At 38.7% G+C, this 27,455-nt stretch overlaps 1 protein-coding gene across 7 annotated transcripts in view; it reads left to right on the plus strand.

Annotated features, from left to right (window-relative positions):
* The window catches only part of PIEZO2 (piezo type mechanosensitive ion channel component 2), a 432,615-nt gene that overhangs the window by 307,864 nt on the left and 97,296 nt on the right, over positions 1–27,455 (plus strand). For 6 of the 7 annotated variants that reach the window (XM_040353951.1, XM_040353950.1, XM_040353953.1 and 3 more), the window contains 9 exons: positions 628–776; positions 3,719–3,892; positions 11,803–12,044; positions 13,826–13,986; positions 17,051–17,227; positions 17,843–17,971; positions 18,227–18,427; positions 23,409–23,613; positions 23,732–23,833. In XM_040353951.1, the coding sequence (XP_040209885.1) occupies positions 628–776; positions 3,719–3,892; positions 11,803–12,044; positions 13,826–13,986; positions 17,051–17,227; positions 17,843–17,971; positions 18,227–18,427; positions 23,409–23,613; positions 23,732–23,833 (1,540 nt within the window). Of the gene's footprint in view, positions 1–627; positions 777–3,718; positions 3,893–8,276; positions 8,319–11,467; positions 11,501–11,802; positions 12,045–13,825; positions 13,987–17,050; positions 17,228–17,842; positions 17,972–18,226; positions 18,428–23,408; positions 23,614–23,731; positions 23,834–27,455 lie in introns of all 7 variants that reach the window. The other variant, XM_040353956.1, reaches the window with a different exon arrangement.

Here is a 27,455-nt window from a genome sequence, read left to right on the forward strand (position 1 = left end):
AAGTTTTAATCAAGGTATAGGGTTGCAAATGAGATAAAATGCCAGTTTAGTATAAGCTAGAAATTCCTGAGGGGGAATAGAGAAAGACAAGGACAGTTTGTCAAAGGGGATCAATTTCCCGCTTTCAATGATCTCAGTCATAATAAGAGTGTCTTTAGCTACACAACATTTTAAATAAATACCAGAAATTAGAAATTTAAAACTTTCTACTTAATCTTTGTGAAATAAACTTATAAATGCTTAAAATAAAGAATTTGAAAAAAAAATCCAATGATAGCGGAACATAGTTTTAGTATGAATGGGGCTACTTTGTTATTATAATCCCAGGCCCGAAGGACCATGCTTATGATTGGGTGGTTGATACTACAATGAGTATGTAAAACTGTGTTAAATATTAGCAAGGAGCAGAGGCTGCCTGTTGGAAAAAAAACATTGCTCTAGATTGCTCCAATGTTTTAAAGAAAATGGTAGATCCATAAGTAATTTTACATTTTTTTCCTGATAATTGTTATTAATGCTTATTTTTGCCCTGTAATCCTAGCCACATATTTCAGCTTAAATAAATGGTACTAATATATACCTATGCTAAAATGTGTAAATAGTCGATTTTCTCATTTATAACCTTAGGTTCACTACGAATGGTGGAGGCGGATTTTGAAATACTTCTGGATGTCTGTGGTAGTTTACACCATGTTGGTGCTTATCTTAATTTATACATACCAGTTTAAAGCCTTCCCACCCATTTGGATGAACATGACAGGATTAAATAAAGAGAAGTATGTATGGCATTTGGATATAGGTTTGCACTTTTTACTATACACATTTGAAAAATATATACAGTAAAACCTTGGATTGAAAGCAACTTGGTCTGAGAGTGTTTTGCAAGACAAGCTATGTTTTTTTATAAATTTTAACTTCATTAAAAACGAGAGATGTCTTGATATAAAAGTAGCGTCACTTCACAACTGAGTATAAAAGAGAAGAGAGGTGCCTCTTAGGCCCCGTACACACGACCAGTTTCCTCGGCAGAATTCAGCTTCCGACCGAGTTTCTGGCTGAATTCTGCCGAGAAACCCGGCCGTGTGTACACTTTCGGCCGAGGAAGCCGACGAGGACCTCGGCGAGGAAATAGAGAACATGTTCTCTATTTCCTCGTTGTTCTATGGGAGAACTCGGCCCGCAGAGGTCCTCGGCGGCTCCAGGACTGAACTGGCCGAGGAACTCGATGTGTTTGGCACGTCGAGTTCCTCGGCCGTGTGTACGAGGCCTAAGTGTTGAAATATTGTTGCATTTAATGAAGGTACAACATTTAGCAACTTACATGCTTGATGATTAAGACAGGCACATTTAAGTATGCAGGCATCCGGGGTAAAGCTGTCCACATAGACCATTCTCCGCACAGCCATCAGAATCATCCCTTTTCACGCTGCACTCCACAAGCACTTCAAGTCTCGCTTTTAGATCACTCTACTGCAGAGTAGTCCTCCTGGTCGTGATTACAGACTGACAACGGTGAGAGCCGGCGGTGCAGAGGATGGTCTGTGTCAGCTTTACCCCGGTTGCCTGCATACTTAGATGTGCCTCTTTTAATCATCAACCATGTGAGTTTCTAAATGTTGTATCTTCATTAAATGTAACCATATTGCTACACTTAGAGGCTCTACTCTCTTCTATTTTATACTCTGTAGCTCCAGCTAGATGTTGCATCTAATCCCCTTGTGGAGGCTTCCATTTGTGTATGGACATTTTATGGTTATAATCTTTTTATATGGACTATAAACTGAATGACTTATGAATAAATAGTTGTGGAATGAATCATCTGAGTTTCCATAATTTCTTATGGGGAAATTCGCTTTGATATACGAGTGCTTTGGATTACAAGCATGTTTCCAGAACAAATTATGCTTGAAATCCAAGGTTTTACTGTATATAACTACAAAACAAAAGAATTTGTGCAAGATCTACTTTTAAAGAAATTAATTTAGATTGTCTACATTGATAGAATATGATCTAACAAAGACATATTTAAATGGTTGTGCTCAAAAGTTTGCATACCCTGTCAGAAATCGTGATATTTTGGCATTGATATTGAAAATATGACAGATCATGACAAAATTTTTTTTTATTTAAGGGTTGTGATCATTTAAAGCCATTTATTACCACATAGTGTTTGGCTCATTTCATTTTAATCATAATGAAAACATAAAACACCCAAATGGTCCTGATCAAAAGTTAATAACACAAAATTCTCCTGTGCTCTGGTGTTTTCGCTAAAGGGTAGTGTAGTCCAATCTTAAGGCAAAGTCTAGAGTCTTGTAGCCCTCCTCAGAACCATGGGTATTCATGCAACTACAGAAAAGAAAAGAAAGAAAAAGGAGGGCACACCGACCTAGTGCATTACCACATAAAAAGGTTTTATTAAATAAAATAAAAGCAATAGTCTTACTCACAAAAAGAGCTTGAATCTCCTGGTCTCTTGGCACCTGCCAGCAGGACCTGATGATAATGAGGATCAGATGATACCCCAACGGCGAAATATCTGACGCATTTCTGGGGTGTACCCCTTTCTTCAGAGCCTAGGTGGTCCGTTAAAGTCATCAGGTCCTGCTGGCAGGTGCCAAGAGACCAGTCTGATTGCTAGATAAGCATTCATTCAAGCTCCTTTTGTGAGTAAGACTATTGCTTTTATTTTTTTTGATAAAACCTTTTTATATGGTAATGCACTAGGTAGGTGTTCCCCTACTTTTTCTTTCTTTTCTTTCCTGATCAAAAGTTTACATACCTTGGAAGGTTTGGCCTTGGTACAGACACACAGGGTGACACACAGGTTAAAATGTCAATTAAAAGTTAATTTCCCACATCTGTGTTTTTTCAACTTGCAATTAGTGTCTGTGTATAAATAGTCAATGAGTTTGTTAGCTCTAATGTGGATGCACTGATCAGGCTAGATACTGATCCATGGGGAGCAGAAAAGAAATGTCAAAATACCTGTGTAACTAGGTGATGGAACTTTAGAAAGATGAAAGGGATATAAATAGATATCCAAAGCCTTGAATATGCCAGTTGGTACTGTTCAATTACTTATTAAGAAGTGGAAAAGTCAGGGATCTCTTGATACCAAGCCAAGGTCATTTAGACCAAGCCACAACTGCCAGAAAAATAGTCCGGGATTCAAATAAAACCCCACAGGTAACCTCAAGAGATATTCAGGCTGCTCTGGGAAAAGAGTGGTTGTTTCGAAGGAGCACAATACAATGATACTTGAACAAAAATGAGCTGCACGGTCGAGTTGACAGAATAAAGCCTTTACTGCGCTAATTCCACACAAAAAAGACCACTGAAGTATGTCAAGGTGTTGTTGGGCATTTTGTAACCAGGCTTTTTTTCCTTTCCTTTCATTTATTAGGTTTCAATTATTTCAATCATGGAGGTTCATCATCACATGGGGGTGTTACCATAGCTACCTGTTTTTAGGAAGCTATGTACAGCACCTTGTTGGCCCCTCCCACCAGCCATGATCTGCCTGTGTTGCATAGAGAAACAGATACCTAGTAATGATGTCACTGGGTCTAACATTTCGTATGTAATAAAAACAGAAAAACGTCATTAGCATATTAATGACAGGAAAAAGAGGAATCAACATTAATTATATCTTTCATTTAAATATATTATTATCTTATAACATTTATTCTAACCTGTTTTTAATTTTGTTTTGCAGGCTGGCAGATCTTGGTTTAGAAACATTTACTTTGGGTGACCTGTTTACTCGTATATTTATCCCAACCTCTTTTTTGTTGGTGTGCATTTTACACCTCCATTACTTTCATGACCATTTCCTACAACTTACAGACCTTAAGGCTGTAACCAGCAAACAGGACAACACAATTTACAGGTATAAAAACAGGAATACTGGTTGTTGCCTTTGTCATCTTACAGCACTTAACTTTTAATATTTGTCTAAGGTGTTTTTTTCTTAACCTTACCGGCAGTCAACTTTTTCAGTAATTTGGGGATCAACTTACTTGACATGCTTGGCTAAATACATATATTTATTATATTAAGTTTTAAGTAGCAGGACATTAACCTGCCTGGCGGTCTTCCCGAGTCTGACACGGGGTTAGATTTTCCTGCTGCGAGCGGAAACCCCGAGTCAGACTCGGGCTTGCCTCGCTAGATCCACAGGCACAAGTTACTTACCTTGTCCCTGGATCCAGCGATGCCACCGCGCTGTGTGAGCGAGTGGGTCCTCGCTCGATTCACACAGTGCCTCGGTGTGACGCCGATCTCCGTTCCCTGCGACGTTACGACGCACGGGGACGGAGAACGGCGCCAAATTCAAAAAAGTAAACAAACACCTTACATACAGTATACTGTAATCTTATAGATTACAGTACTGTATGTAAAAAAAACACACCCCCCCTGTCCCTAGTGGTCTGTCCTGTGTCATGCATGTCATTTTATATAATAAAAACGTTTCTTTCTCCCTGCAAACTGTAGATTGTCCATAGCAACCAAAAGTGTCCCTTTATGTCAAAAATAGTTTTAGATCAGCTAAAAAACAGCGATAATAAATTATAATCACTTGCAGAATTGTGCGATAGCGATTTGTGGGGAAATTCGTCATAAAAAAAAAAAAATAATGACAGCAACAATTCTGCAACTGAGCAAATTTCAGTGATTTTGATTTGATTACATTATTGAATAATTTTTATTATAATTATATTATTATTTGTTATAATTATTTATAATTATTTATTATATTATAATTTATAATTTTGTTTTTAAAAAAATGTCATACCCGGGATGCCTATTAGAAGCTTGTTTGGTCAGATTTAAGTGAGTTATTTCTAAAAATTACAGACCTACAATATAAAACGCCAAATTTCCTTGCAAATAATGGTACCGCTTTTAGCATGTTTTTTCTGACAGAATCATACCGCCAGGGAGGTTAATATAATGTCTGACATATTTCCTCTGGTTAATATGTTTTCCTGAGTCTAGTAAAATAAAATAGTAAAATAAGATCCTTATTCAGATAAATCCTGTACCTCTGGACAGTTATGGAAATGTTAAGTCTGTTTTTTTACAGAACATCTTTTTTTCTGAATCTTTATTAAGTAAATTTATGTCTGTCTGACTATCATGCTGATCCTTTAGGCTCTGTTCACACTAGTGCTATTTCAGATGTGACTTGAGTTTCACACAATCATATGACAATAGAAATCTAACCGTAGTAGTAATAGAATGAAAAACCACAAAAGTGGTAGAAATAATAATTATACCGGAGAAGGGTTTGAGAATTTCAGAGTTTTAAGAAAAGTGGTATCTTCATACATGAGATTATAATTTTAGTAGGAATCCCACAGGGTCCCGCAACCTTTATATGTGGGTGATAGAGTTTCACCATCCGCAAATCCTAATGCAATGGTCCTGGACTTTAAAAAACACACTGTTCTTCCTCCTCTGTCCCTAGGGACAGATCATAGCAGTTCTGAATGGTCAGTGGTGGCACATGATAGTGCTGGCTAATCAGAACTGCTCTAATACATCCTAGCATGGTTTTCACACCCCAGGATCACTGCACCAGTAAAGTGAGAATGAAATGGGGGGGGGGTAGGTGAAGTGGGGAGGGTGTAGGGTGTTAATTCACCTTTTTGTCTCTTCAAGGTGACCTAACCTTGTAACTTCAGTGCTTTCTGAGAAACTGACCTGGAACGCGTATGCAATTTAGAAGTTTTGCTCCATTCTGATTTATTTGGCTACATTATAGCTCTGTGTCAGTACCCCAGAAAGCTATACAGTCAAATAACTAGACTGGCAGGCAGGCAACTAGCATTTTTAAGGATAGATAATTAAAGGGGTTGTAAGGGTTCGTCTTTTATTTTCTAAATTGGTTCCTTTAAGCTAGTGCATTGTTGGGTCACTTACCTTTTCCTTCAATTTCCCTTCTAAATTGTTTTCTTTTGTTTGAATTTCTCACTTCCTGTTTCTCCTCAGTAAGCTTTCCACCATCATCCAGGCGGTGGAAAGTCATTTAGAACAGCTTACTGAACAGCTTTCTGAGGAGGAACAGGAAGTGAGAAATTCAGACAAAGAAAACAAAGAAAAAAGCATTTAGAAGGGAAATGGAAGGAAAAGGTAAGTGAACCAACAATGCACTAGCTTAAAGGAACCTATTTAGAAAATAAAAGACGAACCTTTACAACCCCTTTAATGGCAACTTATTTATTTATCCTATTTTCTCCAACAAACAATTTGTTGTGATTTATAAAAAACTAATCACACAGCTCAAGTTTAAGTAGTAATTTTATAAGATAGATATTGACAGCTCTATCTGCTCTGATGCCGAGTACACACGAGTCGAATGTCGGGAAATGGAAAACCAGCAGCTGACCGACTCCCACTTGTGAATTTGACTTGCAAAATCTTCCAAATTAATTTTATGGTGATCCCCCTTTACTATTGGCAAATGAAGACTATTGTACCCTAGGACACTCTAATATTAAGTTAAAGTGTTTATACTGTAAAGCCACAACTGCCAGGTTTTTAATTTGAAATTTGTGTTCCCTTGACTTCTTGTCCCAAACACACAGTAGAAATGGGAGGAGCTCTCTCAAAAGCAAAAGGGTAACTCCTCTTGGACAGTTGTCAGCAGAAGTGAATTACCTATTGGAATGTTTCTCTCCTGCTCTGGTGACAACTCTTAGTTTTCCTATACTGGAGACAATGGTCACCAGGATAAATTGAAAGAGTGAATCTTCCCAGCGGGGACATGGGCAGCAAGAAAAACCTGGCAGAGGTTCTAACCATTTCCATTTGACCATTTCATTTTCCTTCTAAATCCAAAGCAACATTTTAGCTTTACATACACTTAACAAGCTCATGCATATAACTCAATCTATCTATATAGCATACATTTCTTACAACTACCTATAGAAGTCAATGGAGGTGATTTACTGAAGGGAACTAGGCTGTTTACTTTGCAATGGAATTTGCCCCAGAGCTTGGTAAATGAAGTGAAGCTCTGTTGACTTTCCGTCATCCAATCATATGCAAGCAATGCTGTTCTTTTTTTCCCTTGTACATGTTTGGGTGTTCTTTGCAAAGTGAAACGTCATCACATTCCCTTACCTCGGGCAATTTTTTTGCAAAATGAACAACCTATTTGCCTTTAGAAAATCAGTAAAGTACAGGCATACCCCACTTTTAAGTACGCAATGGGGTTTATTTACTATAGATGGAGAGCGCAAAATCAGGCTCACTTCTGCACAGAAACCAATGAGCTTCCAGGTTTTATTGTATATGCAAGTATCAGAGTAAATACACATATGCATATACAGTACCGGGACAGGTCCATCCACTGCACAGGGCAAGGATGCGGTACGGCGCCCCTCCCCTACTACTAATGCATGTTGTAGAATGGGTGTACGCCCATACATTCATTCTCTGCTCCCTTGTTTTGCTGTGCCCAGGGCAGCTGTCCCTCTTACCCACTACTTTTCTTTGCCATGTGCACATAGGTGTACAACTTTGGACACAGAAACATGCTCTTAGAGTTGTACGCTTGTACGCATATGAGTGTTCACCCAGGTACATATGTACGCACACACATATAGCCACGTACAGCCATTGACTTCTATAGCTGGCTTTATATAACACTGTGGGCTCATTTGTGGATAAATAAGCTGGGATTTGTGCTATAAAGCCACATACACCTGTGTCCATTTTTCCTATGTGAACTCAAACTTCACCATGGTGGAAACCATTTAGTATAGCTCCCCAATCTGTTATTGAGCGTGGTATCTGTAAATGTACATTCTTCCCTGAAAGTACTTCCTGAAAGTAAAACACGACAACCTGATCTCCCAGATATAAATAATTATTGAGTGCTTTCATACTGTGAAGATTCTCTTTTAACCCTTTGTTCACAACACAAATATATACATAGTTAATTAATGAAATTGAACAATGGTGGGGCCATTTTTAAGCCACCAAGTGGCCACCAGCAAGAGTCATGTTTTAGTTTAACATGAAGGAGCACCTTAAGAAAAATTTCCAGGGTTAGTGAGTAATTATTTTCAATTTTTTTATGTATCATGTTCATGTACATTGTTCACTTGTATGCTATCATTGCTTCATCGCCATTGGATTGCCTAGTATCACTGAGACTTGAATCTTGACAAATTCTTTTTCATCCTATTTAACATCTTTCCTTCTCTCTCTTAACTCATGTTTTCATTGCATGCATTCTTGTGCCTCCATCTCTCAACTCGTAGTCATGCCAAAGTTAATGGCCGTGTTTACCTAATAATAAATAGGTGGGTATCTGGATGTTTATTTACTGACCATTGAGTCATGGTCGAAAAAAAAAAATACATGAATATTAAGAGTTATAACTAAATCATACTTGTGCCACACCTGATTTTGCATGTGCTTGAAAATAATGTTAAATTGGCAATTAAATGTAAGTTACTACAACACAGATTTTCATTTATGAAGGATATATATATAATATATATACATAATGATAAAGTAGATATAGATTCTTCTGAAAGTAGAAACTTATCATGTCTTGTAGAAACACGCTATTGATGTTACAGCTCAGTAAACAACGTATGTGTGTTATATCTATTGCATCTTTGAGATATAGTTTTTAAGGTCTGTGGCCATTAAAGTCCTTATATGATGTAGCTCTCTCAGGCCGGGTTCACATATATCTTCCCGAGGTTCCCAGCATGGGGTCCGGTGCACTTCTGGTCACTGGTTGAGGTGCAAATCAGGTCGCAATGTTTGCCTGAATTCACACCTGAACCAGACCCATACAAGCACAGGACCTTTTCGGAATGCGGATCGAATAGAAGAGGTATCCCCATTGGTATATTTTACCTATATTCCTGTTTCAACTGTCAACTGTAAAATGATAGATTGGCCATCCCTTTTTGTCTTGATGACAGTGGTCTCCCCCAAGGGACATAGACAGCAAATTAGAAAATACAAGAAAAAACACCTGACAAAGGCTCGAACTCTACCCTACATTTTATACATTTAAAAAAAAAATCTCTTTAGATGTTCTCTAAACATCATGTATAATATTGTTTTTCATGAAACAAATGTTTTAAATCCATTACAGAAATGATGTTAATAATGCAATAGTCAAAATCATTATTAACATTTTCTGATTGTTACATAATTTTTGGACCAAAATTCAGTAAATACAGAGAAAATAGTTACAGAATTACCACTGTGTACAACATAGCTATAATTTAATTTAGAAAATTTAGAATATTGACCTCAGATTTTGTCTGGAAGGCACCTTCTTTCTAATATGAACCAATATGTTTATGCCCACAAACTGCTGTTGAAACACTGTAAGCATTACATTTTTACAGCTTTTTTCAAATGAATTATTTCTCATAGTTTGAAAATAGATACACCTAGCTTATAAAAAATTACAAGAAACATGTAATTTACTAAATATATTCTGAGAGCTGCTAAGATATGTTTAGTTTATCCACTGCAATTAAAATATGCTAATGATTAAATAATATTAAATTGTACTGGAATGAAGAAGGACACATATATTAATACTGTAGCTATTACTAGTAATTATTCTTGTGCATGATAAATTATATGAACTGTTGTAAACTGATGTAGTTTAATCCTAATAATAGTTTATATTTTTTTAAATTACAATTCATATAGATTCATTGTTCTATATGATCAATACACTATATTACCAAAACTAAGTGCCTTTACACGCATATGAACTTTAATGGCATCCCAGTCTTAGTCTGTAAGGTTCAATGTTGAGTTAGCCCACCCTTTGCAGCTGTAACAGCTTCAACTCTTCTGGGAAGGCTGTCCATAAGGAGTGTGGGAACGTTTGACCATTCTTCCAGAAGCGCATTTGTGAGGTTAGGCACTGATGTGGGCGAGAAAGTGTGACTCGCAGTGTCCGTTCTAATTCATCCCAAAGGTGTTCCCAGAAGAGTCTAAGGCCCCGTACACACGACCGAGTTTCTCGGCAGAATTCAGCCAGAAACTCGGTTCAGAGCTGAATTCTGCCGAGAAACCCGGCAGTGTGTACACTTTCGGCCGAGGAAGCCGACGAGGACCTCGGCGAGGAAATAGAGAACATGTTCTCTATTTCCTCATTGTTCTATGGGAGAACTCGGCCCGCCGAGCTCCTCGGCGGCTCCAGGACTGAACACGCCGAGGAACTCGATGTGTTTGGCACGTCAAGTTCCTCGGCCGTGTGTACGGGGCCTAAGCTGTTATAGATGTAAACTCAATATTGAATCCTACGGACAAAGACAGGGATGCCATTAAAGTTCATGTGCATCTAAAGGCAGGTGTCCCGATACTTTTGGTAATATAGTGTATATGCATATATAAATGGATTCAAATAAGCATGCAGTGTTTTCAGGGCCGGATTTACACCTCTTTCTTCCCCAGGCCAGCCAATTTTGTGTCACCCCCCCCCCCAACATCTGCTTTGGGTAATGCCCCCCCCAACATGTGCACATGGAAACACTTACTGCTCCATAGAAACATGAAGAATTTATACACAAATTATATTTGACATTTCTTAACTAGATTGAAAAAATAGAGTTATAAACGCAAACGTCTTCAGAGAGACACAATCATTGTCACACTGACACAACCAGGAGCATAACCACAGAGATGCTATGGGGTTGATTTACTAAAACTGAAGAAATCTGGTGCAGCTCTGCATAGAAATCAATCAGCTTCCACTTTTTTTGGAAAAGCATAATTGAACAAACTGAAGTTATAAACTGATTGGCTATGATGCACAGCTGCATCAGATTATGCACTCTCCAGTTTTTAGTAAATCAACACCAATGAGTGTCATATGAATACAACTAGGAATGTGTCCACAGGAACGCAGTCAGTACCATATTAACTTACCCAGAAACATGTCCGCAGGGACACAATCAGTATCATAGTGACACAACCAGGAACATGTTCACAGAGTCACAATTAGTACTATAATGAAACAAAACATGGACAAAACTGGTACCATAACACACAATCAGAAATATGTTTTGATCTTCTTTCTTTAGTTTGGCTTTTGTTTAAATAAATATGTAGGGCAAAGACATAGATTGAGGTTTGTCTGAAAGATTTTGTAAATCAATAAAGTAACCGGCATTAAAGTAACCTGGCCTTGCCTTTTTGGCTGTGGCACCCTAGACCATGGCTTGTGTGGCCTGGTGAGAAATCTGAACCTGAGTGTTATACACTTTTGATATTCCTTTCTTGACCAGACACAAAGAACTAGTACTATTGACTGTAATTAAAAAATGCATGCTTCAGTATATTGTTCCAATGAGGAACCTTCTTTTAAAGCTGTAATGCTGCATGCCCTACACTTTATAAAACCATCACTTTACTTCTTCAACTCTCATATTCCTTTTCTCTTTCTGTTTTAATTACTCTTGAGCAGCATCAAGCAAAAAATCCCAATTCACCAAAATGAGTAAGTGCCATGAAGCCATGAAATGTTCTTTATGCTATGCAGACATTTCATGCTTCTACCTCTTAAACATTGACTATTTTCTCCTGTGGGGAAAATATCAAGTTTAAGTGTCGATACTACCTCAAGTCACTTGTGAAAAACATGCCCTCTTGGGCCATAGTTTTCCTTGTTTTTCCATAACATACTTTGAATGCCGTCACATATGCTGAAATAATTAAAGTATTTATTTTATTTTATTTGAATAACATTATTTCTCTGTGTGGGTGTACAACAGGCGTCTGATTTATGTATTTAACCAACAGATTGGTACACCCAGAGGGAAGTTTGCCTGATATAACCATGATGAACTTAAATACAGAGTCTGAAATGCTAGACAAGGAAGAGAAACAGGTGGACATATACGCACAACAGAAAACACATGATCAGGATTCAGGGGATGAGTGGGAGAAAGAAGATAATAAAGGGCGAGGAGAAGGAGGAGGAGATACTGAGGAGGAGGAGCCAGAGACAGAAGAATCTGAAGAAGAGGAGGAAACAACAACAGGTATACACCACATTTTATGTTTTTGTCAATCAACTATGGATCTTACATTGGATTATTTTTATATAATATTAATAGAGATCTTGTTTTGAACTGTTGTTTGTTTTATCTTCAATAATCCTTAAAGTTAACATAGACATTTGTGTCATCAGGTTATATGAAATTTGATAGATGAATATTCCATTTCATACATGCTGGTATCACCCAGACATGCATGTTAATATCTGTGGCAAGGAAATGATGGCAGCCCCACTTTGACGTGTGATCCCACTGCACACTTTAATGTGCTACTTGTCCATGTACAACCATACTGGACTGCTCTCTCTAACACATTCCACTCACAAAAATGTAAAGCTCAATGTTGTTTTACTGTTGATTGCCAACTAAATACATTGTCAAACAGGGCAATTTAAAAAGAAGTTTAGCCAAAGTCACAGTAGTACACTTTCTTTCTTCTGTGTTCCGGAGTCAGGGGACAGGGCCATGCCAGGCTCTGGGAGGATCCCACCAATATTGTTGCCATTCACCCCACCACCTGACTGACAGCTGGCTCCATCTTTAAAGGGAATGGCTGAGCTGGAGCCAGACACTCCTACCCCTCCCCAGAATGGCATGCCAGTGAGCACTGGAGAAGTAGAGCAGAGAGCAGTGGCTGACAGTCAGAAAAAAAACTGAGCGATCAGCAGTCATATGATTGCTCAGTTCTTGGTATCATTGCTGGTGCATCTTGACACTAATGCTACAGCATGGAGGTGTGTATTAAGGTTTTTTTTTCCATATCCCATACTGCTCCTTTAAAGGTGCTCATAAACCAGCATACTTTTGGTTTTGGTAAATGTGAAGGAACCTGTTGTTTGGTTCCCTAGCATAAGTTCTGTATTGCAAATGTGGCATCAGGTACGGGGCTTTTTTTGCAGCTGGAACTTGGTGAAACTCAGTTTCACCACCTCAGGCTCAGGCCCTCTGCTCCCTGCTCACCACTATCACTTGTAAACACAGAAGTCCGGCTTCTGTGTTTACAAGTGACAACTTGACTCTCAACAGCTCCCATAGATCTGATCTCCTGAATGGCTCCCACTAAGTACAGGATTGGGGAGAGGCGGAGCCACCTACAGTGTGTGGGGAGGTACTAGAGCCGGCTGAGTGCTTCAACTTAATACAGCAACAAAAGTAAGGTGGAAGACGGTAGAGCTTTTAAGGAAGGGGGGAGAATATGGGGGCAGTAGAGGGGTTGCATGCAGAGGTCACAGCTGAAGAGGGGTGAAAGTGAGATGTGGATAGGGAATGCAGAGGTTAGCAGCTGTGGAAGAAGGCAAAATCATTCACTCTGTGTGTAGCGCACCCCTGAAATCTGCACTTTGTATGCGCAACCTTGAACTCTATACTCTGTGTTACCCCCCCCCCCCAACTCTGCACGTAATGCACTACTGGTATTTAATGCCCCTTTCCCCTTTAAGACCCTCCCACTGTTAATGAAATTTGACCACACCCACTATTTGATGCAGTTTGGAGGGTGTGTGTGTGGAGGGAGTGGCTCGTGGTTGAGTTCCTGCGCCTGTTTTCTGAGAAAAAAAGCCCCGATCAGGTATATATATATTGGCAAATAATGTACATTGACAGATGCAGTGATACAACGCACATTAATAGATGCATCTAGAACACTAGTTGACTAGTGTCTGACTATTCCGAATTTTAATTGGTTGACTACTTCCATCTTATGTATAGGGTGATTGGTGGCAGGCTAGATCTACTGCAGAGTGACAGTCTGTTCTCTTTTTTAACAGATTCCAGAAATAAATGGCACTTGGTTATCGACCGTTTAACAGTTCTTTTCCTAAAGTTTTTGGAATATTTCCATAAAATGCAAGTCTTTGCTTGGTGGGTCCTGGAACTTCACATAATAAAAATAGTTTCTTCGTACATCATATGGGTGACTGTAAGAGAGGTATGTCATTCTGTTTGATTAGCAAGTGTTAAACAAATCAAATACTTTTTGTGTTTACTTTACATATATGTCAGAGAAGCACTGAAAGATAATGGCAGAAAAAAAGGCCAAATGTTTTTTTTTTATTTATGTTTTTCTTTTTTCCTTTTTTTTCTTTTGCTCTTTGTAAGTCCTAAGAATGTTTAAATTCACAGTCGACTGACTCATTACCTTTGCATCAACGACTGCACTGAAATATATGTACAATTAAATATTAAACAGCTGTGTCATTCAGAACAAACCCAATATAAACATGAAATACTTTCTTTCAACACTCTTAAGCCTCATACACACGATCAGACTTCAAACAAACTTTTCCGTGGATTTTTGTTCGAAGGGCGTTGGCCGTGAACTTGGTATGCATACACACGGCAGGACTTTTTCAGCCAACAAACATGAACGTAGTGACGTAATTGACGTATTACGTGTTTTTTCTGCTCTTAAGTGCCACCCTTTGGGCAACTTCTGCTATTGCTGGTTGATCTTTTGCATTGGTTCTGAGAATGCGTGTTTGTACTTTGGACTTAAGTCCGATGGATTTCTGTACACACGATCAGACTTTGCTCCATCGGACTTTTGTTGCCGGAAAGTTTGCAGAGCGAATATATGTCCGATGAAAACCGAAAACGTTTTTCCGATGCAGCGAACATACGGTCGGATTTTCTGAAAAAACTGATCATTTTTGAAGTCCGATCATGTGCCTTAAGCCCTGCTATACAGTGGATATCAACTGTACAACTCATTTGAGCAACAAACTGAAATATTTTAGGTAGAGGGAAGTAAAAATAAAAAATAAAAATAATATGGTTGCAAAGGGGAAACACCCCTAAACTCATGCCGCGTACACACGATCATTTTTCAGCATGAAAAAAAACTTTGTTTTTCCGCATGTCCAAAAAAAAACGTTTTCCCAACTTCATCATTAAAACGATGTTGCCTACACACCATCGTTTTAAAAAACTTATCTAGCAAAGCACGGTGACAGACAACACGTACGACGGCACTATAAAGGGGAAGTTCCATTTGCCTTTTGGCTGCTTTAGCTGATTCCGTGTTAGTAAAAGACGATTTGCGCCTTTCTGTCTGTTACAGAGTGATGAATGTGCTTACTCCATTATGAACGGTAGTTTTACCAGAATGAGCGCTCCCGTCTCATAGCTTGCTTCTGAGCATGCGCAGGTTTTTTACGTAGTTTTAGCCCACACACAATCATTTTTTACAACCCCGAAAAACAACATCGTTTAAAACAACGTAAAAAAAAAGGCAGCATGTTTGAAAAAAAAAATGTAGTTTTTCATAACCTGAAAAATTATGTGTAGCCCACACACGATCATTTTAAATTACGTTTTTGAAAAACTACATTTTTTCATGCCAACAAATTATCGTGTGTACGCGGCATAATACTTTGTTGAAGAACCTTTTGATTTTAGTACAGCACTCAATCTTTTTGGGTATGAGTCTATGGTGATATTTGCCCACTCCTCTTTGCAAAAACACCCCAAATCTGTCAGATTGGGAGGGCATCTCCTGTGCACAGCCCTCTTCAGATCTCTTCAGATCCCCCCACATATTTTTATTTGGATTCAGGTCTGGGCTCTTGGGCCATTCCAAAACGTTAATCTTCTTCTGGTGAAGCCATTTCTTTTTGATTTAGATGTATGCTTTGGGTTGTTGTTATGCCGAAAGATGAAGTTTATTTTCATGCTCAGCTTTCTAGCAGTAGCCTGAAGGTTTTGTGTCAATATTGACTGATATTTGAAACTGTTCATAATTCCCTCTACCTTCACTAAGGCCCCTGTTCCAGCTGAAGAAAAACAGTCCAAAGCATGATGCTGCCACCACCATGCTTCACAGTGGGTATGGTGTTCTTTTGGTGATGTGCAGTGTTGTTTTTGCACCAAACATATCTTTTGGAATCATGGCCAAAAAGGTCAACCTTGGTTTCATCAATAACATATTTTCCCACATGCTTTTGGGAGACTTCAGATGTGTTATTGCTTGGATGTTTTTCTTTGTAAGAAAAGGCTTATGTTTTGCCACTCTACCCCATAGCTTAGACATATGAAGAATATGGGAGATTGTTGTCACATGTACCACCCAGCCACTATTTGCCAGATATTCCTGCAGCTCCTTCATTGTTGCTGTAGGCCTCTTGTCAGCCTCCCTGACCAGTTTTGTTCTCCTCTTTTCATCAATTTTGGAGGGACATCAAAGTTCTTGGTAATGTCACTGTTTTGCAATATTTTCTCCACTTTATAATGTGTTCCATGGTATATCTAATGCCTTGGAAATTATTTTGTACCCTTCTCCTGACTGACACCCTTTAACAATGAGATCCCTCTGATGCTTTGGAAGCTCTCTGCTGACCATGGCTTTTACTGTAGGATGAGAAAGTGTCAGGAAAGACCTACTAGAACAGCTGAACTTTATTTGGGGTCAATCAGAGGCACTTTAAATGATGATAGGTGTGTACTGACTGCTATTTAACATGAGTTTAAATTTGATTGCCTAATTCTGAACACAGCTACATCCCCAGTTATAAGAGGTGTGCAGCACACTTATGCAACCACATTTATGAAACCTCCCAAGATTTCAGTTTGTTTTTCAATTTAGTTGTACAGTTTATAGGTCACATTAAAGGGGTATACTTTTTATAGACTTTTTATATCCATTGTACATGTGTGTGTCCCTGAATTCACACTGCTTGCATTGGGGGACAAGCACCCGCACCCATATGTGTCATATTGGGAGCAGTAGCTGTGTCCCAATTGACATCAATGGGACTGCCTGCACAGGGATGCATGGAACACCTGTGCATCCCCATGTTGGTAAACATGGTCCTGCATGGGTGTATGGTATAGTGAATGGCGTATGTGTGTATCATTTGTTTAATATTATTGTTAGCACATCTGCAAGTCTGCAGTTTGGTTTCTGTTATTTAAATATAAAATGCATACATAAATGCCTTTAAAAAAGATATGAACTGAATTCATAGCTCATTCTACTATTGTTTTTTTCAATTTAGGTTTCCCTTCTCAATTATGTATTTTTAGCTGCTTGGGCCTTTGCCTTGCCCTATTCCCAGTTTCGGCCATTAGCATCCAGTGTTTGTACTGTTTGGACGTGTGTCATCATTGTATGTAAAATGTTGTATCAGCTTTCAACTATAGATCCAAAGACCTTCTCTAGCAACTGCGAAAAGGTGAGTTTTATTATATCTAAGTAAGTTAAAGTTAAAGCTCTTTAATGGCAATAAATATATTTAATCTGAATGCAGATTATAAAGGTAAACAAATTTACCAGCAAAAATACATAATAAAATATGTATAAAGGGTCAGATAAACTATACATGGTGCAGTTCCCTATATACTTGTACGTGCAACTAAGTGGACAGTGCCTCTAATAAACAGAGGTGCCTCAGAGACCAATTATTAGGTGCATATTGAACATATTGCAAATCCTCTTAAACATAGGGAATTACTAAAGCTGGGACACTCACAATAAGGTGACAGCCAATCAAATTGTAATTTCAACTTGTTCAATAAAGCACTCTCCAGCTTTAGTAAATAACCCCCATTGTGTTGTTTATGTGGTGCACGCTAAGTGGCCATCACACGTCCACCAAAAAATGCCAGAAGAACCATCGTTTATACGGCCTAAATTATGTAAAATATGCTTTTGTCTTCTCTTACTAAGCAAGATAACATTAGAAAAGTAGATTTGAAAAACTGAGAATGTGTCAATACATTGACGAAATATTGTGGTTCATTATTTTAGTAAAATATAGTAAGCACATTAATTTACCTTTCTATTTTAGCCTTTAGACAATCAGACAAATATTGTTAACAAGACCGAACTTCAGCTCTCACTTCTGTACAGTGGTCCAATTGATCCATCCGGTTGGGTTGGATTAACAAAGTCAAATCTACTTCTTGTCTATTTACGGGTAATTATTATTTTCCATTTAAAATATACCTGTATTTAGAGTGTATAATAAATTCATAGTATATGTGATATACTTTTTACTGGAAAATTGCATTTCTTTAGGCTGCATTTTAAGAATTTAGTTTAACCATTTTTAGTCAAAAAAACTATATATGCATAATGTAGCATTCAATAGTATTAAATCCAGCCTTGGAAACATACATAAGAATGTAAATTACTGAATAAAAAATTGTGTTTCATTTTTTTTTCCCTACAGAATAATTTACTGATGTTATTTATATTGGCCTTTGAAGTAACTATATACAGACATCAAGAGTATTACAGGTGTCGAAACAAGCTGACTGCACCAGTCACAAAAACTATTTTTCACGATATAACAAGGCACCATCTGGATGATGGAATAATTAATTGTGCCAAGTATTTCATAAATTACTTTTTCTATAAGTTTGGGATGGAGGTAAGATTTGTAAATTATTTGTAAAAGTTCTAAACACATTTGCCCCTTTTCACTTTGTTTTACAGGGCATGGTCACTAAAAGGACCTAATTCATTTAACCGGTTAAGACCCGGACCATTATGCAAGTGAAGGACCTTGCCCCTTTATGTGATTCGGCACTGCGTCGCTTTTACTGACAATTGCGCGATCGTGCGACGTGACTCCCAAACAAAATTGGCTTTCTATTGGTAATGTTTGATCACCTCTGCAGTTTTTATTTTTTGCGTTATAAACAATAATAGAGTGTCAATTTTGAAAAAAAAACAATATTTTTAACTTTTTGCTATAATAAATATCCCCAAGATTAGGCCGATACGTATTCTTCTACATATTTTTGGTAAAAAAAATCGCAATCAGCATTTATCGATTGGTTTGCGCAAAATTTATAGCGTTTACAAAATAGGGTATAGTTTATGGCATTTTTATCAATAAAGTTTTTTCACCACTAATCGCGGCGATCAGCGTTTTTTTCTGTGACTGCGACATTATGGCGGACACATCGGACACTTTTGACACATTTTTGGGACCATTGTCATTTTCACAACGAAAAGTGCTATAAAAATGCACTGATTACTGTGAAAATGACAACGGCAGTGAAGGGGTTAACCACCAGAGGGTGCTGTAGGGGTTAAGTGTGACCTTGCGTGTGTCTCTTACTGTAGGGGGGCGGGGCTGGACGTGTGACGATCACTGACACTGTCACAGAGAAGAACAGGGAAGGTGTGTTTACACTCACTTCTCCCCGTTCTTTAGCTCCTGTGACCCGATCGCGGGACACCTGCGGCGATCGGGTCTGCGGGTCCCGAGGGCGTGGTCACGGAGCTTTGGACCGGATCGCGACCGCGCCGATGGCGGTGCGCTCACGACCCATGGCTGGGCTCTTAAACAGGACGTATATATACGTCCATGTGCCCACCATCAACTTTGAGAAGGCTTACCGGAACGTATGGACTCAGAAAGGCATACTCCCAATGAGTCGCCAAGGCTTGTGGTGTATCTCCCCTAATGAGATGGAATATCCACGTCTCTTACGCCTGGCCAGAATGGGAGATGATCCCTCCATCCGTTGGATAGCTCAGTGTAGTAAAACCAATCAGGGCTGGCAGCCTCAAACAAAGGTCAAGTGTTCCTTATACACTCATACGGTATAACCAGAGAGGAAACAAAGGATCAACTATAGTGTAAAACTATATTATGAATGACTGTGATTACCCACATTTTTTTAAAATTACCCACATTTTTTTAAATTTCACTTACCACACCCAGGCCTGATTACTGCCAGATCTGTTGAGTCAAGAAATCACTTAAATAGAAGCTGTCTGCCAAAGTGAAGCAGGCTAAAGGATCTCAAATAGCAACACATCTAAAGAAATTCAAGAACAGATGAGAAACAAAGTAATTGACATGTATGAGTCTGGAAAGGGTTATAAAGCCATTTCTAAAGCCTTGGGACCCCAGTGAATTACTTAGAAACCCCAAACATTATATATTTTTTTTAGCAGAGACCCTAGAGAATAAAATGGTGATTGTTGCAATGTTTTATGTCACACGGTATTTGCGCAGCGTTCTTTTAAATGCAATTTTTTGGGGAAAAAATACACTTTCATGAATTGAAAAAAAACACAGTAAAGTTAGCCCAATTTTTTGAATAATGTCATAGATGATGTTATGCAAAGTAAATAGGTATCTAACATGTCATGCTTTGAAATTGCGCACACTCGTGGAATGGCAACAAACTACGGTACTTAGTTAAAAACCTCCATAGGAAACAATTAAAAAATGTCTACAGGTTACCAGTTTAGAGTTACAAAGAAGGTCTTGCACTTCAATTATTGCCCTAACTCTAATGATCGTGGTGATACCTCACATGTGTGGTTTGAACACCGTTTACATATGCGGGCACGACTTACATATGCATTCGCTTCTTTACTCAAGCACGGAGGGACGGGGCGCTTTAAATGTATTTTTTTTTCATATTTTTTTTTTTTTTTACACTGTCTCTTTAAAAAAATTCTAATCATTTTTATCACTGTCACAAAGAATGTAAACATCCCTTGTGACAGTAATAGGCAGTGACAGGTAGTCTTATTTGAGGGATCTGGGGTCTATAAGACCCCAAATCCCTCCTTTGCACTTAAAGCATTCAAAATGCCAAGTTTGGCTGTTTTCAATACAGATTTTTTTTAAATTTGCCCCCATTTAAGTCTTCAGTAAACCAGAAGTGATGTCATGACGGCTTCATTCTGGTCTCTGGCCAGCCGGTGGACATGCCGGCTGGTCGTTCGGGCCTCCCGGTGGGACGGGAGAGCCGTGTAAGGCGGCGAGGGTGGGGGGACATTCCCGTTCCTTGGGATAACAGCCGAGTGGCTTTTATTGGTTGATTGGTTGGGATTGGTTGGTTGAGATTGGTTGTTATCCCAAAAAAGCCAATCGCCGGCTCTAAAAAATGGTACCAGGATGATGCGCACAGCTACATGCATCACCCCGGTACAACCCCTCCAATCTGAGGCCGCATATTTGCCTACGGTCGGTGTGAAGGTGTTAAGGTCAGAGTTCATGATTCAACAATAAGAAAGTGACTGGGCAAAAATGGCATCCATGGGAGCATTCCAAGCGAAAGCCACTGCTGACTAAAAAGAACACAAAGGCTTGTCTCATATTTGCCAAAAAACATCTTACTTATCCCCAAGACTTTTGGGAAAATAGTTTGTGGACTGATGAGACAATAGTTGAGCTTTTTGGAAAGTGTGCATCCCATTACATCTGCAATAAAACTAACACAGCATTTCACAAAAAGAACATCATACAGTCAAACATGGCGGTGTTAGTGCAGCTTCAGGACTTGCCATAATTGATGGAACCATGAATTTTGCATTCTACTAGAAAACCCTGAAGGAGAATGTCCGTCCATCCGTTTGTGACCTCAAGCGCACTTGGGTTATGCAGCAGGACAATGATCCTAAACACAACAGCAAGTGTACCTCTGAATGTCTAAAAAAACAACTAAATTTAGGTTTAAGGAATGGCCTAGTCAAAGTTATATTAAAGTTCTATGAATAAGAAAATAACAAAAATAAATATCAATAAATATCAACTGCTTAACCACTTAAGGACCGCCGCACGACGATATACGTTGACAGAATGGCACGGCTGGGCACATGGAAGTGTACTGTATATACGTCCTCTTTAAGAGCCCAGCCATGGGCGCGATTGTGACCCGGTCCGAAGCTCCGTGACCGCCGCCGCGAAACATGCAGACCTGATCGCCGCGGGTGTCATGCGATCGGGTCACAGGAACTAAAGAACGGGGAGAGGTGAGTTTAAACAAACCTTCCCTGTTCTTCTCTGTGTCAGTGTCAGTGATCGCCTGTTCCCTGATATAGGGAATGACGATCACTGACATCACACGTCCAGCCACGCCCCCTTCAGTAAGAAACACATATTAGGTCACACCTAACCCCTACAGCGCCTCTTCACTGCCCGTGTCATTTTCACAGTAATCAGTGCATTTTTATAGCACTTTTCGCTGTGAAAATGACAATGGTGCCAAAAACGTGTCAAAAGTGTCTAATGTGTCCGCCATAATGTAGCAGTCATGAAAAAAATCACTGATCGCCGCCATTATTTTTTTTTTTTTTTTTTTTTTAGTTTTTAACTTTAATACTTTTTTTATTTTATATTTCTTTCTTTCTTTACAAAATGTGATATGTTACAAACAAACAAGAGTATTATAACTTATGCATAATACCTACATTCAGAGTGACTTTATCCTGCTGCCTATATATATAATAACATTACCACCCCACCCCCCTTCCCTACCCTCCCTTCCCTTCCCCGCCCTCCCTTCCCCCCCCCCCTCAGGTCGCCCCCGTGTCTTTCAAACCAAAGGAATCAGGTAGGAGAAAGAGAAGGAAGGGGGCCGCCATTAGTAGTAAAAAAAAATATTAATAAAAATGCCATAAAACGATCCCCTATTTTCTAAACGCTAAAAATGTTGCGCAAACCAATCGATAAACGCTTATTGCAATTTTTTTTACCAAAAATATGTAGAAGAATACGTTTTGGCCTAAACTAAGGAAAATAACGTTTTTTTTACATTTTTTGGGGGATATTTATTATAGCAAAAAGTTAAAAATATAGCATTTTTTTCAAAATTGACGCTCTATTTTTGTTTATAGCGCAAAAAATAAAAACCGCAGAGGTGATCAAATATCACCAAAAGAAAGCTCTATTTGTGGGAAAAAAAGGACGCCAATCTTGTTTGGAAGCCAGGTCGCACAACCGCGCAATTGTCAGTTAAAGCGACGCAGTGCCGAATCGCAAAAAGGGGCAAGGTCCTTAACCTGCATAATAGTCCGGTTCTTAACCGGTTAATAAATGCTCTACATTTTAACCTGTTACACAGGAGTAAGACATGAGTGGAGGCTGTGGGTAAAGCAAAAGCTCATTATTTTTTTAACTTAATATACTGGGATTGATTTACTAAAGGGTTATAGACTGTTCATTTCACAGTGAATATTCACTAGGCACCTGGAACGAAACATTAGTAAATACGCCAAAGTTGTGTTTGCTTCAATTAACTAATTATGCGCTAGATTTTTTTTTAATGTTTTTTACACATTATTTTGTATTTCAAATAAACACAGGTTTACTTTGTTGACTATCATTACCTTTCCAAAGTGAACATACACTTTTTTACGTAAACAGCCTTTGTGTGCATTTATCTGGTGAGGTGAACCTTTTTGCTGAAAAACCAATAATCTCAGTTCAAAAAAAGAGAATATCATAATGAATCCAGTCTGGGAACAATGTCAAAGTAAGGCTTTAGTTTAACTAGCACAGCATTAAAACATATGGTGCCAAAAAAATCAAGTGACTGTAATAATGCTCTAAATTGTAATCTTAACTGCTTCAGACTATATTTTTTCTTCTCCCTTTGCAGACCTGCTTCCTACTGTCTGTTAATGTAGTTGGCCAAAGGATGGATTTTTTTGCCATGGTCCATGCACTTTGGCTAATAACCATACTGTTTAAACGAAGAAGAAAAGCAATTGCTGAAATCTGGCACCGATATTGCTGTTTTCTTGCTTGTATGATTACACTCCAGTATTTCTTATGTATTGGCATTCCTCCTGCTCCATGTAAAGGTAAAATATCATCTTTCATCTTTTGAAGAAAAAAAAAATTATAGTGCTTAAGATTTTTGGTTTGCCAGCTTTGTGCAGATGTATGCTTTTCTTAATACCGCTTTTTCAATTTTTGCAGACTATCCTTGGAGACACTATGGAGCCAAATTTAACTCCAACATTATAAAATGGCTCTACTTTCCCGACTTTATTGTGAGACCAAACTCTTCATTTCTTGTCTGTAAGTATAGTTGCTTGAAAAAGAATGTATGCTAAAAGCTTAGACTCTCAATTCATGAAGGAAAATATATGTTTTCTCACTTACAGAGGAACTATAGGCAAAATAAAAAAATTACATATATTCTACAGCCTAACACTAGCATTCATTTTGAAGTTTTTGTTTTTATTATTCCCCCGGATCATTGCTTTTTATCTTTTGATCCTGTCAGTAGTATTGTTCATTTCTTTTTTTCATATTTAACCTTTTTTTTTATTTTCTTGTAGTCAAGGTCACAGAGTAATAACACAGCATAAATCATAAATACATAGACATATAAGAATCAACTGTACATTCTAATAGAGAATCAGCTTGAAAGCAAACCAGAAACAACCTAGACAGATAGTGGGAAACCAGAGCTATAACCGTCCCGGTTCCCTTACTCTGTTCTTGTTTTAACTATCTTTTTGTCTCTGCCATGCCTAACACTAGCATTCATTTTGAAGTTTTTGTTTTTATTATTCCCCCGGATCATTGCTTTTTATCTTTTGATCCTGTCAGTAGTATTGTTCATTTCTTTTAACGGGGGGCAACACTGTCCATTCTAGAGTGAAATCATGCAGATAGCTTTCTAACCCTGTGGCCAGGATGGTCTTCAATAAGCATGAGATTTCAAAAAGACTATAATTAAAATACAAACCAATTAAAGTGACTGGATAGCAATTTTTGCTGTTTATATACCATTGGGGAAAATCCTCTTCAGTTCCTGTTCCACAAATGCAGTAGGAAGTTAGATGAAATCTCCCAAAATGTGGCTAATCACTTTCTCACTTTCTATTAGGGCCAGTTAGGCCCCTTTCACATGGGGCAGATCAGTAATGATCCGCCTCCGTATGTCTTTAAGCTCAGCTGGGATCACTCCGTATATCCCTCTTGAGCCGGGGATGACAGGGCGGTCTCCGCACACTGTGCAGGGACCGCCCTGTCTTTTCTCCACTCTCCCCTTTTGGGGGAGCGGATGAACACGGACCGTATGTCCGTGTTCATCCGATCCGCTCTGCAGACGTAAGAAAAAATAGGATTTTCTTCCGTCTGAAAAATTGGATGTTTGCGGAGGCGGACGATTACGGGTGTCAGCGGACACCCGAAATCACATAGGGAACAATGTATGTCCCTTTTTTATCCGCAAACTGATGGATGAAAAAGCGGACATACGGTCCGCACGTGTGAAAGGGGCCTAATGGAAACCAAAAAGTAGTATGGGACTTTGATTGTATGTTCTGGGGTGCAATAGACACAAACAAAAAAAATATTTTACAATATAACAGTTTTATTGAATATCACAAAGATTAACAGGTTAGTTTTAAAAACATATTCACAAATTGAGCATCCATATATAGATATATATTGGCCTTGGGATTCGGTTGATTAGCCAACGCGTTTTTTATGGGAGAACCCACTTCATCAGGGCCTCAGATCCTCTAAAAAGTACTGCAAGGAGAGTGTATGTAGTGCTGATAATAGATAGCCTGCCAGGCCTGTGGGGAACAACACCTGGTCCTCCGACGCTGACTCAAAAGGGGTAACAAAAAGTGAAAAACACAACGTTAAAGATTTTTGGGTAGCACAGTTGGAAGAATGTTCGTATTCCATAGAAAAGAGGAATAGTTCAGACCCAAAACGAGTTGTATTGCTGTAAAGGGTGTTTCCCCAACAGGCTATGGCTAGGTGAGTGGATAACAGGTGTCCTATCCTAGCACCTAGGATTGTACACCCAGCATGGCATGTGTTTGTAATGGCGGCCACGGGCCTGACAGGCTATCTATCATCAGCACTACATATGCTCTCCTTGCAGAAAAGCAAAGCGGCACCCAGGATAAAAAAATGTGTGTTGGCATGCTTATGCATTTCAACCCCCTGTGGGGACCACTCAATAATAAACCTGGCAGAACCTGGTATAACATGATGAACCCATATATAACCAACTCCTATTTTAAAGTTTCATTGTTCAAATTGCAGAATCAAAGCCTGCAGAGAAAATAGTCACTGCTTAGCTTTTCTGCTGCGCAGGGTGCTGATCTCTGTTGTCTTTATGATCTGCGCTTAATTAAACAAACATATTACACATCCACAATACTCCTGGGAGTGTCAGGCTCCCAGTCATCAATTGGACTCTGTGGCTCCTTTCTCTAACCCTGTGATTTAATGAAGTTAAACTTTACTAAAGATATTCAAAAAATAGTCAAAACATATTTTTGTAAGCCTGGAATCTTGCTTTAATTCAGCAACGTTTAATACTTTAATTGCTCAGAATTCATATGCTGACAACAATTACATAATACTCACTATATTTCATAACAAGGGCTCAAATCAAAGCAAGGCCTCATGTTGACCTAATGTGATGACATCTTGTGAGCATTCAAGTAATGTCATATGAGGGCACAATTGATAGGCCATGCCTAATTATCTAGTCTCTGGTGCTTCTTGGAAAAATAGCTTAATTGTCTTCATCCAGTGAAGCAAGATAACATGACATAAGAAATGCCATGGACTTGATTACTACGTCCAAAGAAATGTGGTTTGAAGAAACAAAACAGCAAATGTCTCATGAGTCAATATCCTTACCCCCTGGCCATGTGAATACCATGGAAAGCAGATCTCTTTGTATTTAATCATTATAGATTGCTGAATGGCCTGGAAAACATCCTTGGGTCACCACTGTTAAATATGATTTCAGAAATCTATTAGAACGCCTGTCAGGATTTTTGGGAAGCATGCAGCTGCAAATACTACTACTACTGCTACTAATAATAATAATAGAATTTTTGTTCTGCTGAAGTTAACATAATTGTATGAATATTTAGTAGTAGTTATTCAGTTTCAACTGGACACGTTCTGTATGTTGAAGACATTTTGCTACTTATCCAAGTAGTTGCCAGGGTTCCAATGTGTGTAAGAAACATGGGAACTGAGGAAGCTACTTGGATGAGTACTAACACATCTTAAACATTAAAAAACGTGTTTGAATAAGGGACACTGAACGAATTTCTAGAATATAATGAACCCATGTATTTGACATTTTTTGTCTTTGGTAGAGCAGAAAATGGGTAAAGGGCTAAAAGGGCTAAAATTATACTTAATATAGTTGTTATAAGCAGTATATATTAACCCCCGTGGCGGTATTCCCGAGTCTGACTCGGGGTTACATTTCTGTGCTGCGATCGGTAACCCCGAGTCAGACTCGGGCTCGCCTCGCTGAATCCACAGGCATGGTTTACTTACCTTGTCCCTGGAACCAGCGATGCCACCGCGCTGTGTGAGCGAGCGTGTTCTTGCTCGATTCACACAGTGCCTCTGTGTGCCGCCGATCTCTGTTCCCTGCGACGTTATGACGAACGGGGCAGAGAACGACGCCAAATTAAAAAAGGTAAACAAACACCTTACATACATTATACTGTAATCTTATAGATTACAGTACTATATGTAAAAAATACACACCCCCCTTGTCCCTAGTGGTCTGCCCAGTGCCCTACATGTTCTTTTATATAATAAAAACTGTTCTTTCTGCCTGCAAACTATAGATTGTCCATAGCAACCAAAAGTGTCCCTTTATGTCAAAAATGGTTTTAGAGCAGCTAGAAAACAG

Source organism: Rana temporaria, chromosome 5, assembly GCF_905171775.1.
Source record: "Rana temporaria chromosome 5, aRanTem1.1, whole genome shotgun sequence".
In the NCBI taxonomy this organism is placed as follows: Eukaryota; Metazoa; Chordata; class Amphibia; order Anura; family Ranidae; genus Rana; species Rana temporaria.